The sequence below is a fragment of the Camelus ferus genome, chromosome 13, assembly GCF_009834535.1.
Source record: "Camelus ferus isolate YT-003-E chromosome 13, BCGSAC_Cfer_1.0, whole genome shotgun sequence".
Classification (NCBI taxonomy): domain Eukaryota; kingdom Metazoa; phylum Chordata; class Mammalia; order Artiodactyla; family Camelidae; genus Camelus; species Camelus ferus.
The window spans coordinates 14,411,280-14,426,004 of record NC_045708.1 but is presented as its reverse complement, the minus strand read 5'-3'; the positions used below and the strand labels follow the sequence as shown (position 1 = coordinate 14,426,004).

Here is a 14,725-nt window from a genome sequence, read left to right as displayed (position 1 = left end):
AATTGACCCCATGCTGGCCCACAAAGCTAGCTTCAGGAAATTTAAGAAAATTGAAATTGTACCAAGCATCTTTTGTGAAAACAATGAAAACAGTGCTATACTTATAGCAAGGTTAGAAATCAACTACAAGGAAAAAAAAGTACAAAAGCTGCAGACATGGGTAGGCTAATCAATACGCTATTAAACAACCAATAGATGGCTGAAGAAATCAAAGAGGAAATCCAAAAATACTTTGAGACAAATGAAAATGAAAACACAACAGTCCAAAAACCTCTGAGATGCAGCAAAAGCAGTTCTCAGTGAGAAGTTTATAGCAATACAAGCCTACCTCAGTAGACAAGAAAAATCTCAATAAACAACCTAACCTTACACCTAAAGCAGCTAGAGAAAAAAGAACAAACCTTAAACTTAGTAGAAGAAAAGAAATCATAAAGATTATAGAGCAGAAATAAATGAAATAGAGACTAAAAAAAAAAACAGTAGAACAAATCAATGAAACTAAAAGCTGGTTCTTTGAAAAGAAACAAAATTGATAAACTTTTAGTCCGACTTATCAAGCAAAAAAGGGAGTAGGTCCAAACTAATGAAATTAGAAATGAAAAAAGAAATCAACACCGTAGAAATACAAGGAATCATGAGCAGCTATACATCAACCAAAAGACAATGTAGAAGAAATGGACACTTTCTTAGAAAGGTACAATTTGCCAAGTCTGAACCTGGAAGAAATAGACAATATGAATAAACCAATTACCAGTACTGAAATTCAATCAGTAATTAAAAAACTCCCAACCAACCAAAGTCCAGGACCAGATGGCTTCACAGGTGAATCCTACCAAACATTTAGAGGAGAGACACTATTCCAAAAAACTGCAGAGGAAGGAACACTTCCAAAATCATTCTATGAGGCCATCATCACCCTGTTAACTAAAACCAGACAAAGATATCCTAAACAAAGAAAATTACAGGCCAATATCACTTGTGAATATAGATGTAAAAATCCTCAACAAAATACTAGCAAATTGACTCCAACAGTGCAATAAAAGGGGGAATGATCAAGTGGGATTTATCCTAGGGATGCTGGGATTTTTAACTATCTGCAAATCAGTGTAATACACCACTGTTATAACTTGAAGAATAAAAACCGCATGATCATCTCAATAGATGCAGAAAAAGCTTTTGATAAAATTCAACATCTATTTATTATAAAAGCTCTCCAGAAAGTGGGCATAGACGTGACATACCTCAGTATATAAAGGCTATATATGATAAACCCACAGCTAACGTCATACTTAATGTGGAAAAGCTGACTTCATTTCCTCTGAGATAAGCAACAAGACAAGGATGCCTACTGTCGCCTCTTTTATTTAACATAGTTTTGGAAGTCCTAGCCATGGCAATCAGAGAAGAGAAAGAAAGGGAATCTAAATTGGAAATGAAGTAAAATTGTACTGTTTGCAAATGACATGATATAATACATACAAAACCCCAATGAAGCAACCAGAAAACTACTAGAACTCATCAGTGAATTTGGTAAATTTGCAGGATACAAAATTAATATTGAGAAATCAATTGCATTTTTATACACTAACAACAGAATATCTAAAAGGAAATTAAGGAAACAATACCATTTACTATCACACCAAACCTATCCAAGGAGGCAAAAGACTTGTACTCTGAAAACTATAGGACACTGATGAAGGAAACTGAAGATGACATAAACAAGTGAAAGATATATTATACCATATTCTTGGACTAGAAGAGACAATATTGTTTAAAAAAAGTTAAAAAATGGATTAAAGAGTTAAATATAAGACAAAATTTACTATAAAACTCATAGAAGAAAACATAGGCAGAACACTCTTGGACATAAATCCAAGCAATGTATTTTTTGAACCAGCTCTTAGAGTAATGGAAATAAAAGTAAACAAATGGAATCTAATTAAGCTTAAATGCTTTTGCACAGCGAAGGATACCATCACCAAAACATAAAGACGATCTACAGAATGGGAGAAAGTATTTACAAATGATGAAACTTACAAGGGACTAATTTCCAAAATATACCAACAGCTTATATGCCTTAATATCAAAAAACCAACAACCCAATCCAAAAATGGGTAGAAGACCTAAAGAAGCAGTTCTCCAGTGAAGACATACAAATGGCCAATAGGCACATGAAAAAATGCTCAGAATCACTAATTGTCAGAGAAATGCAAATGAAAACTACAGTGAGATATAACCTCACCAGCCAGAATGGCCATCATTAAAAAGTCTACAAATGATAAGTGCTGGAGAGGGTGTGGTGAAAAAGGAACCCTCCTACACTGTTGGTGTTAGTGTAGATTAGTACAGCCACTATGGAGGACAGTATGGAGGTTCCTTAAAAAACTAAAAATAGACTTACCATGTGATCCAGCAACCCCACTCCTGGGCATATACCCAAAGAAAAATATAATTCAGAGAGACACATACTCCCCAATGTTCACAGCAGCACTATTTAAAATAGCCAAGACATAGAAGCAACCCAAATGTCCTTCAACAGATGACTGGATAAAGACTATGTGGTACGTGTATATAATGGAATACTACTCAGCCATAAAAAATGATACGATAATGCCATTTGAAGCAACATGGATGAACCTGGATATTCTAAGTGAAGTGGACTGGAAAGAGAAAGAGAAATGCCATATGATATCACTTATATGTGGAATCTGAAAAAAAAGATACAAATGAACTAATTATAACTTAGATTATTGATCTCTTGAATATGGGTAAGCACATGTGACTGTCCTTTATGATGGGATTACTGCATTCTGTTGATTGTTATTTTGTGGTTGGCTTTATTCCTTTGATAACTAAGTTAAAAATGCTAAAGCTCTAAATTGTTCTTAGGAACAATGAACAATACATATACATAAATTAAAAAAATGTGTAGTATATTGTATATATGTATTTATATGCAATATATTGTATATATGCAGTCAAATTGTAACAGTTCTACCTAATAAAGATGAAAAATGAAAAACAGTTTCAGGAGTGGAAATGTTTATAAATAATGGTGTTCCTTTTGTATTATGATTTATATAACTGGTCATCTTTTGATGGACATTTGGGTTATTTCTCTATTGCTTTTATAATAAAGACTGTGATGAACATCCTTGCTTTATTAATCTTTGTTATTTTGTTAAATCTTTATGATGATTCTTAAATAGCTGATTAACATTTATCCATCTTTTGAATGAAGACAGAAGTATGGAATATATATGGGTTTTTTTGGTGAGAAGGTAGGGGAAGTAATTAGGTTTTATTTATTTATTTAATGGAGGTCTTGGGGATTGAACCCGGGACCTTGTGCATGCTAAGCATGTGCTCTACCACTGAGCTATATCCACCCTTGGAAAACATGATTTTTAAAAAGCAAATAACATGGAAGGGTTTATAAGGAAAAGAAAAAAAAAAAACCTTGTCTGCTCTTCCTTCTCCAGTCTTACCCTTCAGAGGCAGCCACTTTTAACTATTTTTGCTTTTAGTTCCTTGGGCATTAACTCTGTATCCCTAAATAATGTAATTTTTCTACTGTTGTTTGATTCGTCATTATCCATTTATTCTTCGCTTTGATAGATGATGTTTCAGTTTTCTTATATAGTTCTTTCTTTTCTGTTTCCTCCCAACATAGGTAGCGGCTCGGTCCCCTAACAACTAAGCAAACTTTTAGAACATACAATTTGGACACTTGATGAAGAGATAGTTATACTCTAAAATGAAACAGTGCTGTTTTGTTTATAAATTCTTCATTCTTCCTAACTCTTGCTTTTTGATCTTTACTCTTTTGTCTGATTTTTTCCCTTTGTTTTACCTGTAAGAGAATTTATACTGTCAACTCTTATATTAAAGGAGAATGATAATCTCCATGAATCTTTCTTGTGAGATTCTCAGGAGCTCCCGAATGGCATCTAAATAAAACAGACTAAGCCTTGGGGAAACCATCTCTGTATCTAATCTGAATACTGTAGAGTTTTAGGTATGGTGTCAGTTTTCTCCTTTTTACTGTCTAAACTTGAATTATATTCATAATACTAAAAATCTGGTTCTAAAGGGGATGGGCATCCTTTTTGGAACCAGTGATGATTTCGTTGAAGAATCTTTATTAGAGGATATAGGGGTTTATGTCATTACAGAATCAGTGAATTATTCATTCTTTGACTAGTCAATGATTCAGTGTTGCATTTTAATTTGTTAGAGGTTTCATGATCTGCTCTTAGTTCTGATGTACTTTTTGCTAATTTGTTTTTGTGGGCCTATCAACAAAGCAGATACAAGTGAATTAAAGAGCTTTGTTATCTCATGCATATGCCTCAACTGATAAAATCCCTTAGGTGTTATAAGTAATGTAAACTGACCCAAAACTCAATTATTTCTTCTTAATTTAATATTTTTATATTCTAAAAATAGTCATTGATCTTGTAACATATATAGTACAAACCCATGATATCCATGCTTAAAAATGCACTAGATATCTTGTTGAACTGTGTTTTTTTAAAAATAGTTTGTATGTTCATATAACGGTCTTTAAGAATCTAATATTTAATTTGTCGGTAGGAATATTACTAGCTTCCAACTTCTGTGTATCAAGCACTATGTTAGGTACTCTTGGAAATGTATCTCTAATCTTTCATTACATCCCTCTTAAGATTTCTTTATTTTGTAAAGTAAGAAAGTAAAACTCCTCAAGTTATTTGCTCATAGTAACACAGCTATTAATGACAGAGCTGAAGTTCTGTAAGGTCGTGTTTTCTCCTATGGTATTTTCAGTACCTCAGTTTCTAACATACAGAAGAATAGATTAAACCAAAAAGAATAGTAACTGAGATAGAAATGTTGAGCATATAGTTTGTTATTGTGTCACCAAAGCCAATGATCTGAAGTTAGGTTAGGTGAGTAGGATGGAATAACTTCTAGATCTGCCATGTCTTTTCCTGCAGTCAGATGTGAATCTTCATAACTTTCCTGTTGTTGCCTTTAGGTATTGTGATGTATTGCAGGTAGGAGCCATAGGTTAACTGTGAAGCTCTTGGCTAAAGTTATTTCTTGAATTGGTCTCTTTAAATTAATTCCCTTGTGAAAATCATCTTCTTTCCCATAACTACCCAATTTTGGGACATTTTCATTACCCCAGAAAGAAATCTGGTGTCCCTTATTAGGTCATCACTCCCCAACCCACCAGCCCTAGGCAGCCACTAATCTATTTTCTGTTTATGATAGATTTGCCTATTCTGAACGTCTCGTATAAATGGAATCATACGTATCTGGTTCTTTGTGATGACTTAGTTCTCTTAGCATCATGTTTTTATTGCTGAATTTTATCTTTTATGTGAATATTTGATACTTCATTTATCTGTTCTTCAGTTGATACTTATTTAAGTTATTTCTATTTCTTGGATGTTAGTAATAATGAACATCCATATACAAATTTCGTTTTGGTGGACAAATGCCTCTCTCTTATCCTTAATATAAATAAGGTAAGATTGTATCCTCATTTAAAATTTTCAGTGGCTCTTCCTTACTGAGAGCAAAAAATAAAAAAATCTTAGGAAGGAATATGTAGTCTTTCTACAGTCAGGCTGTAATCAGGCTACAGTTGTAACAGCTTCATTTCATTTACCTCTCTCTTTCCCAACCCTTTCTAAGGAGAATCCCTTAGCTATTTGCAGAACATGTTTTCCTTCTTATCTCTGTACTCAATAATTTTCTTTTCAAAATAAGATCTCAAATTCTTGGTCTGTACTGAAGCTTTTTACTTCTCAAGGTGCTACTCAAATTTCACCAAACCCTTGCACAATTTCAGACCCAGTTACTTTGTTTTTTAGCAATACTTTATACATCCTTATAGCATTTATCAGATGATTTATTTACTGTGATCTTCTTTCTATTGGAGCTCCTTGAGCACAAGGGCTATTTTTATAGCGTAATACAGTGCCTTACGAGCGCTGATGCTTAGTCAGTGTTGACTGCATGACAGAGGAGGTAAAATTAGAAATTGTATCAAATTGGTTTGTATTACAGTTACTGCATGCCCTCTCTCCTGTCCTTTATATTCTGTCCTAACATCTGCAGACCCATTATTTAATAAAAACAATAACTTTTGTTATATGTCAATTACACTTCAATTTAAAAAAATAACTAACCAACCTAAAAAAATAGTTGTTGGGTCTTCTCTGTGGTGCTAGGTCCATATTGATCATAGGATTGCTAAAGTTAGATTGATTGCTCTTCAGTTACCTTTTGTTTTCAAAATTATGAGATTCTGAACTTGATTTAATTTTAATTCAGGACATTACTGATTTACTCGATGACAATGTTGTTTTTTCTTTTAGAGTTATAAGCAGAGAAATTAATCAGATAGATTCTGCTGAGAGAGTGGAGCACTGTCTTGAGTATGCAAGAATTAACACTGACCAAATAGATCCAGAAAGAAATTTAGCTTTGGTTTTTGCCCCCAGTTTATAAATTTCAGACTTTTCATATTTTCATCTGCTAGTTTTCATAATTATCTTAGAGACTACCTGAAACTTTGATAATGAACCTACTTCCAAATTTATCCTCTCTCGCCCTGACTCCTCTTCTGAACTTAGATTCATATATTCAACTGGCTACTTACCACTTTCATTTGGATATCTAATTGGTATATAAAACTTTACTTTTGGGGGAGGGTATAGCCTAGTGGTAGAGCACATGCTTAGCGTACACAAGGCCCTGGGTTCAACCCCTAGTACCTCCATATAAAAAAAAAAACTTAACGATTACCGCTTTCCATAAGTCTGTTCTCCCTATCTCACAGTAATAACCTACACCCACCTAATATTTCACACCATAAACCTAAAGGCCAACTCTAATTTCCGTAACAGTTATCACATTTAAATATATAATTATTTTATGTTATTGTTACCTTATTTCCTTCAGCTAGAATGTAAACTCCATGAAGGCAGAAATTGTAGTTTCTATCCACCTAGTTTTGTATCCTGTGCACCAGTGCATGGCATTAAATTTGTTCTCAATAAATGCATATTAAATGAGTGAATCAGTCATCATTCCCTTCTGTCCCTTTCCTTCAGTAGGGACAGAGGTAAAATTAGATTAGTAGCAATTTCTGTTGGCTCTGCCTCTAAGATACAATCCAAATTGGTCTACTTTTTTTTATCTTTATCTTTACTGTTCTAAGCCACCATCAGTTTTGGCCTAGTTTAATGTGATAGCTTTTAAACTAATCTGTTTCCATTCTTGTACTCTTCAATTCTTTTTTTTTTTTTTTTTTTTCACAAAGCAACCAAAATGATCTTTGGAAAACATCAGATCTGGTCACACTTAGAATTTCCAAAAGTTTTCTATTCCACTTAAAACAATATCCAGGTCCTTACAATGCCTGTAAGCCTTTAAGTAATTTTGCCTCTACTTCCATCTCTTTTTAGCCTCATGTTCAGGGGACAACCCCCACCCCCCACCCTGCAGGTAACAATTTAGTCACTCCTGCTCCTTGACCTGTTGCTTGTCAAGATCTCAGGGTCTTATACCTGTTGTTTTCTCTGCCATGTGAGTTCTTACCCCAGTTTTTCTTCACTACATAACAAATCACAAAATTAACTTCTTAAAATAGCAACAATTTGTTATCTCACAGATTCTTTGGGTCTTGGGTAGCAGGGTCCTCTGCTCAGGACCATGCTGAAATTAAAGTGTAAGCAAGGACTGTATTCTCATGTAAGGCTTGGGATTCACTCCCATGCTCATTGGGATTGCTGGAAGAATTTATTTCTTTGTAGTTGTAGGACTGAGGTCCTTGTTTTCCTAGTGGCTTTTGGTTGGGAATTGCTCTTAGCTTCTAGAGACTACCTTCAGGTCCTTGCTGTGTGCCCCTCTCACAACCTGGAAGTCTGCTTAGTCTTTAAGAATAGCCGGGAAACATCTCTCTGATAATTCACTGTGTTTTAAAGGGCTCGCCTAGTAAATTCACATCCACCCAGAATAATCTCATTCTTGATTAACCTGAAGTCAGTTGTTTAGTTACGTGGTCACAGGAGTGGTGGTCCATCATATTCACTGGTACTGCCTGTCTTAAAGGGGAGGAATTATACAGGTTGTGTGCACCAGACAGGAATATTGAGAGCCATTTTAGAATTCTGTTTACAACAGTTTGCCCTCTAGCCCCCAGGATTCGTATGTGGTACACTCTTAGTTACCTATTATACCTAGACATGTTTGGAGGGCAGATGTTTTTTTCTTATTTTTACTTCATTGTTACTGATCCATGGTAGGCACTTACAGTTAACGTTGAAAAAACAGCTAATTTCTTTGTCTTTCTCTTGTTTCTGTTGCCATTTACTAAATATGAAGAGAAACAATCCTCAAAATTGAGCCCAGTGCTAACGGTCCGTGATAGCACCGTCCATGATAACATCTGTTTGCTTGAGTACTTAAGTATTACTTGAATCGTACAAAATTGCCTTTTTCTAAAATATGGCCAGCAACTTATATATCTGAAGTTTCATATGGTTCAACCTAATAGAAGTGTGGCTATGAGTAGAGAAAAAGAGAAGTCATTTACTTTCTTTCTTTTTTTCTTGGTGGTTGGTGGGGATTGTCAGTGGTAATATCAGAGAGAATTTGAAAAATGTCATGATACATAGTAAAAAATTTTCTCGTATCCACTGTAGTGCGCCTTTTTAGTTGACTAGGCCAGTTTTTATTTATTTCCCAATATCTGTAATAAAAAATATCTCTAGACATTGGAAATAAATGATCTGAAGGAAGAACTAGCATGATATTGGAAGACTAATGAAAAGGGGAAACTACTTACCCATTCAGCTGCTAGAGGATCATAGAGTATTGAAGTTAGCCAAGGGAAGAAAAGCTTTGGAATCTTTCCAGTCTACCCCAAATTGAACTTGGTCATTTCTATGGGGGAGTTGCAGCTGTTGGAATGTTTTTAGATGACTTCACTAAATAAACTTTATCTTGGGATAAAAAAGTAAGTGATGGCATCTTAGAATAAACTATGTGCCCTTTTTACCTTTGTATGAATCTTTTTTTTTTTTGCTGAAAACGTTACTATTACTTGATAGCAGTCCTTTGTAATCCTTTTAGTAAAGATTTAATTAGGGGGGAGGTACCACTCAAGAGATAGAGCAAATGCTTAGCATGCATGAAGTCCTGGGTTCAATCCCCAGTACCTCCTCCAAAAGTAAGTAAATAAATAAACCTAATTACCTTCCCCTCCCCCTAAAGTGTATTTTTAAGTACCATATATTTATCACACATTATATTATGCAGTATATGCATGTTATATGTGCAATGAATAAAAATACAATGCTCCATATATGTTTTATGTATAATATTTAACAATATATCTGTAGTCAGTCAGTCTAGAATCCACCCACAGTCTATACATAAGTACTTCATTAAAATTGAAAGTTTATATTTGGTGATCATTATGAGGTGCCCCTAGATACCAGATTCACACACTGGCAGCCTGTGTACTTAATCTGTAGATGTACTTTATTTGACTTGTACAATGTTTTGAAAGTCAGGAAAATTTCTTATAAAAATCCTTAGTTTTAGTTTTTCTTGCGAACTTGGAAAATACTGCACAACCTATCTGGAATTTCTCAATGGCAGCACTTGGCTACAGCTGAGTATCTTGAGTATTTAGTGCCCTCTGCGACGGTTGGGCATTCTCTCCAGTTCTCCATAGTCCCTACTCCCTATTGCTTACACCTAGCCCTACCCCCCAACCCTGTCTGTTTCCTGCATGGCATTTTCATTGCTCTGGGGTCATGACAGAATGATGATGTTCAGGAAACTTTAATTTTTAAATTATTATTTGAAAATTGTTTTTGTATGATAGCTCTTAATTGGCCAGGTATTTTATCAAATCAGGTAATTAAGTGCTGAATAAATCAACTTTTTATTTAATGGCTAATCTTAGTTTCCATGGTCTTTATGGTTTACCATTACATTTTCAAAAGATTCTTCAGGTTATACTAGTCAGCAACCACCAAATATCGTTGATTTTATAGGAGATGCTTTTAGGTGGAAATCTTGAGCGAAAATTTACTAGCTAGCTGAAGTTTTCACTAAGTCAGAAATTTAGAGGATTTCTCTCTTTCATCAAAATTTATTTTCTTTTCACATTCTTTTTACTCTGTAGAGCAACAATATAACTAATAAGAGTGTAACTAATATTTTACCTCAGGTCTTAAGTAGTTTGCTTGTTTTTTTCTCTAATCTTGCTTATGACATGAAAGAGGATTACATTCCTACAAGTGCGTAGAAAATAAATGTAGAGTTTACCAAATAATTTTAAAGCAGTAATTGTGTCTCACCTCCCAGGTGTAAAAAAAAAAAAATTATGTGGCCTTTACGGATCACAACTCCTTCTCTTCCCAAAGTAATATATCTGCCTTAAGAAAAATTCCCTGCATTTATTTACACTATCGCCATCCATTTATGCATTTCTAAAGTAACATAGTCAAGTTTTGTTTGTTTTGGAACTCTTGACAGACATCACACTTTTTGTATTCTTTTGCGTTCTCTTTCACTCAGTGTCATTTATGAGAATCATTCAAGTTGTGACATGTTGCTCTAGTTTTAAAATTAATTTCCTTGTAGGAGAATATTTCATTATTAATCCATTTTCCTGTTAATGAACAGTCGTGTTATTCCCTATTTTTGCTACTAAGAACAATGCAACTATGAACATTTTTGTACATGTACTGTGGTGCACATTTTCCTGTTTCTCACAGATGTATACTTAGGAAGATCAATACCCTAGTCCACCTTTCCAATTATTGGAAAGAAATTGGGGATGAAGTAAGGGCACTAGGAACAGATGACATCTTCCTTCAAAAAGTAGAGGAAGCGAGGAAACTCTCCAGATGGGGAATACTGATTGAGAGGTGCTGAACAGGCAGGACCTGGAATCTGGCCCTCAAAGATAGTAAGCTCTATAGTGCCCTAAAAGCAAACATGTAGTGTGTAATGCAGTGTGATACTTGTAATAGGAGTCTTTTTAAATAAAATAGAGCACAGTGAAGTTCAGAGGCCTATTGCCTGTAGTAGCTTTTTTAAGGAAGAATTTTTAAGAATGACACAATTCTCCTAGTTCTCCTATTATTTAGATATACCTTATTTTGATACAGATTTGTTTTCTTTGGCTTGCTTTTATTAGTGGAAGCTCCCAAATTTGGGAGGGAGCACCCTACTAGAATATATAGTACCAAAGGATTCCTGCATTGGCTAACCCGTTAGGAACAGCAAAGACTGCACACCTCAGGGATATTTGCTTGTAAAGGTGTTTTTTTATTGCAGGCTTTAAGGAAATTTTTAATGGTAGCTATAGCATGTATTTTTGGCTTTGGCAAAATGCCTTTTCTCTTTATGTCAAAAATTTGTAGTTCATGGGGTGATAGAATACTCTTAGAAAGTACATTCAAACAGTTTTTAGGGAAAAATGAACCAGATGGACACTAATCTTTATCTGAAATCATTGATGTGTAGTTCTTTTGGTCTTTGTCAGTAGTATATAGAAGAATCTCTTTACAGTTGTGAAGAGTGTGTCTTTTCTTTTTTAATCCTGATTGTTTTACAAATTCATTTCTATTTTGTTACTTTATTTTCCCAAATTCCCATTATTTGCTATCATATGTAGTAGTGCTATATATAACTTTAAGTTCCTAATTTTTGAGGTAAGATTATTTCTTCGGGATATGTATCCTATTTTTGGAGTGTGGTTTTAAGGCAGTTGTGACACATTGCTCTGTAGTTCTGGGAATGTGCTAAACTGATTCACAGTATCCTATGTCCAGTTTCCCTAGATCCCTGCCAATACTGGAGTGAAGTTTTTAAAAATTTACTCTTGTTTATCAGTGACATGCATGCGATAGTATATATTAATATTCATTTATTCTTAATAGCAGTTTAAAAAACGTTTTTCCATACTATGATTTATTGTCCTTGGTAGGTTTAATCTTTGATCGTTTTATCAGGATGAATTGTAGAATTGATCTAACATGGCTTTTACATAGCTCTCATATTATTTCATTGTGCAGATTTTTTTTCCTAATCTTAAAAATATCTATCCATGTGATGCTTTGCTTTAGTAGAATATCAAGATAATCTTAAGCATGTGAAACAAGAATATAAATTTATAAAGCCTTGTTGGTGAGATATTTGCTTGTAAGTAACTTTATTTCTGGTTATTAATTTTCTAAAGTAGATGTTTAAATAGCAATCTGATTTTTTATCTTTGAAAAATTTCCCTGATGAGATTTATAAATGCTGTAACATTTCATGGTAAACCTCATTCCCTTATAAACATAATTTTTACTCCAAATTGGAAACAAAGTTTTTCAAGAAAATCATAAAACTATTTAAAATGCAGGGAAGAAGTTAAAGACAACATAAGTTTTAAACTTCAGTCACATTTTAGCATCATTCATGTCTCTTTTAGCCTGTGAACTTTTGACTGTAGTTAGTTCCCCACAATTCCATTTTGTTTCAACTTTGGGGACATGTAGCTGAGCCTTCAGGTGTTTGCATTAGACATGAGGGATTCTAGGGTTACGTTACCAAGGAGTAGAGCTTCTGACTGAATGAATTCCAGGGAAATCTAATGTCATTTGGGGACCACTTTCATTTCTCCCTGGGTGGAGGTTTTAACTCTGTGGTAGAATTTAGGGGATTTAATAACTTGGATAAAATATCTAATTGAATGCTATCATTTCTTTGAATTATGTATGTAGGCAACAGTTGCCATTAGTTCTTACTTATAATACATTCATAAAGAACACATATACTACTTTATCACAATTTTGTCTTAGTATTTTAATACCTGGAGTTCAACATAATTGGTTTTTGCCATAATTCTATGTATTTTATTCATTTAAAATGATTCTAGGAAGAGGCTTGTAGTTTCTACCAGATTGCAAAATGGTTCATGCCCCACCTCCAAATCTAAGAACCTCACAGTAGGAGAATGAATTCTTTCATATAAATGACAGCAGAATTGACCCCCTCCCCCCCAATTCATGGAGGTTTGCCACACTGTTAGTGCTAATGTGAGTTAGACTGTGAGAGAGCTGGCTAGGGCTGAGTGTTGGACTCTAGAAAGGGGCCTGAATGAGGTGGCTTCATATCCGTCACAGGCTGATGGGCAGTTTATTGCTAGCAAAAAGCGGGGAAAATATAATTTTTATTTACATAAAAACATATGCTAGTTATTTTTCTGTTGTACAAGTTTATGACTGTTGAACTATATTAGAAAATAAAAATGAGAGGAAAAAACACCTGTATGCTTTCTGTTAAGATCTTTGTGTATCTTCTTACAGATCTTTTTAATGTGACATATATCCTTGTGAGTATGTGTATATGTATGTATATATTATATATATGCACACATACGTAGACATAGATATACATATAGAAGTATATGTACATGGGCATGTACATGTATATTTAGATGTACTTTTTTAAAAACAAAAATGAGATTATGCTCTATAAGTAACTTCTTTTTGTTCAGGTTTATTGGTATAATTTACCTAAAGTTCGCCCTTTTTAGTATATAGTTCTGTTAGTTTTGACAAGCACAGAAACATGTAATTCTCACTACATCATGATATAGAAGTTATGTCACCCCTCAGAATCCCCTTGTGCCCATTTTATAGCCATCCTCTCCCCTTGCAATCATTTATTTCTTTTTTGTTCCGTTTACAAAATATATAAGTGGCATCGTACGTTATATAGTTTCTAGTCTGGCTTCTTTCATTTAGCATATTCTTTCCTTTAAGGTTTTTGGTTTTAGATTATGCTTCAAGAATCTTTTATCAAACTGATGAAAATATTCATGTCCATTTTTTTCTAGGAATTTCATTGTTTGGGTTTTGAAATTTTAAGCCTTTAGTCAGTCTGGCACTTATTTTAGTATAAATTATGAGTTAGAGAATTCCATTTATAAAAGTTATTTATTTTAGCAATATTTATTAAGATTGAGTTACTGATACAATACTCTTACTAAATATTGATTTCCTCACAGGTAACACAAGTAGCAAGACAGCCGGGACCCCCGACCCCTTCCCCTTACTCAGCACATGAAATAAACAAGGGGCATCCAACTCTTGCGGCAACGCCCCCGGGACATGCATCGTCCCCTGGACTCTCTCAAGTAAGAAAAACTTTTTTTCCTAAAAGTAATTTCTGTGTAAAAGCAGCATTTCTGTTTTTCTAAAGCAAACTTTTAAACAATAACATGCAACATTACTTGAAGAGTAACTTCTGTTTTGCCTGTTTCTTTTTTGTCTTTTACATTTTTTTTGACACACCTCTCATAATGGTGGCTACTAACAATTTTACACATTTCATCTATGGAGTCATTCAAACGAATGAGTGATACTTAGTTTTTTCCTTTTTGTTGTTTTAGAAATTAGAGTATGATTCTAAAGTTCATTAAAAATCCTACAAAGCACTTGTTTGCTTTTCACTGTGTAATCTGCTAGTCTCCCTTCTTGCTTTTTGGTGGAGTATTGGTGGTTATCTTCTACTTCCATAAAAGGTATGGGTGTCTTTCCCTCTTAGTAATTTTTTTATTTGTTGGTTTGGTTTTGTAAATAGATTATTGGAATTTATTCGGTTTAAAATTTTGTTGAACTTTTAAAGAATAGTGAACTCCTTAGTTTATTTCCAA

The 14,725-nt window shown here is 34.0% G+C and overlaps 1 protein-coding gene across 12 annotated transcripts in view; it reads left to right on the top strand.

Moving 5' to 3' along the window:
* EIF4G3 (eukaryotic translation initiation factor 4 gamma 3) overlaps positions 1 to 14,725 on the top strand; it is a 319,236-nt gene that overhangs the window by 111,946 nt on the left and 192,565 nt on the right. For all 12 annotated transcript variants that reach the window (XM_032495372.1, XM_032495370.1, XM_032495371.1 and 9 more), the window contains exon 3: positions 14,078 to 14,206. In XM_032495372.1, the coding sequence (XP_032351263.1) occupies positions 14,078 to 14,206 (129 nt within the window). The remainder of the gene's footprint in view (positions 1 to 14,077; positions 14,207 to 14,725) is intronic.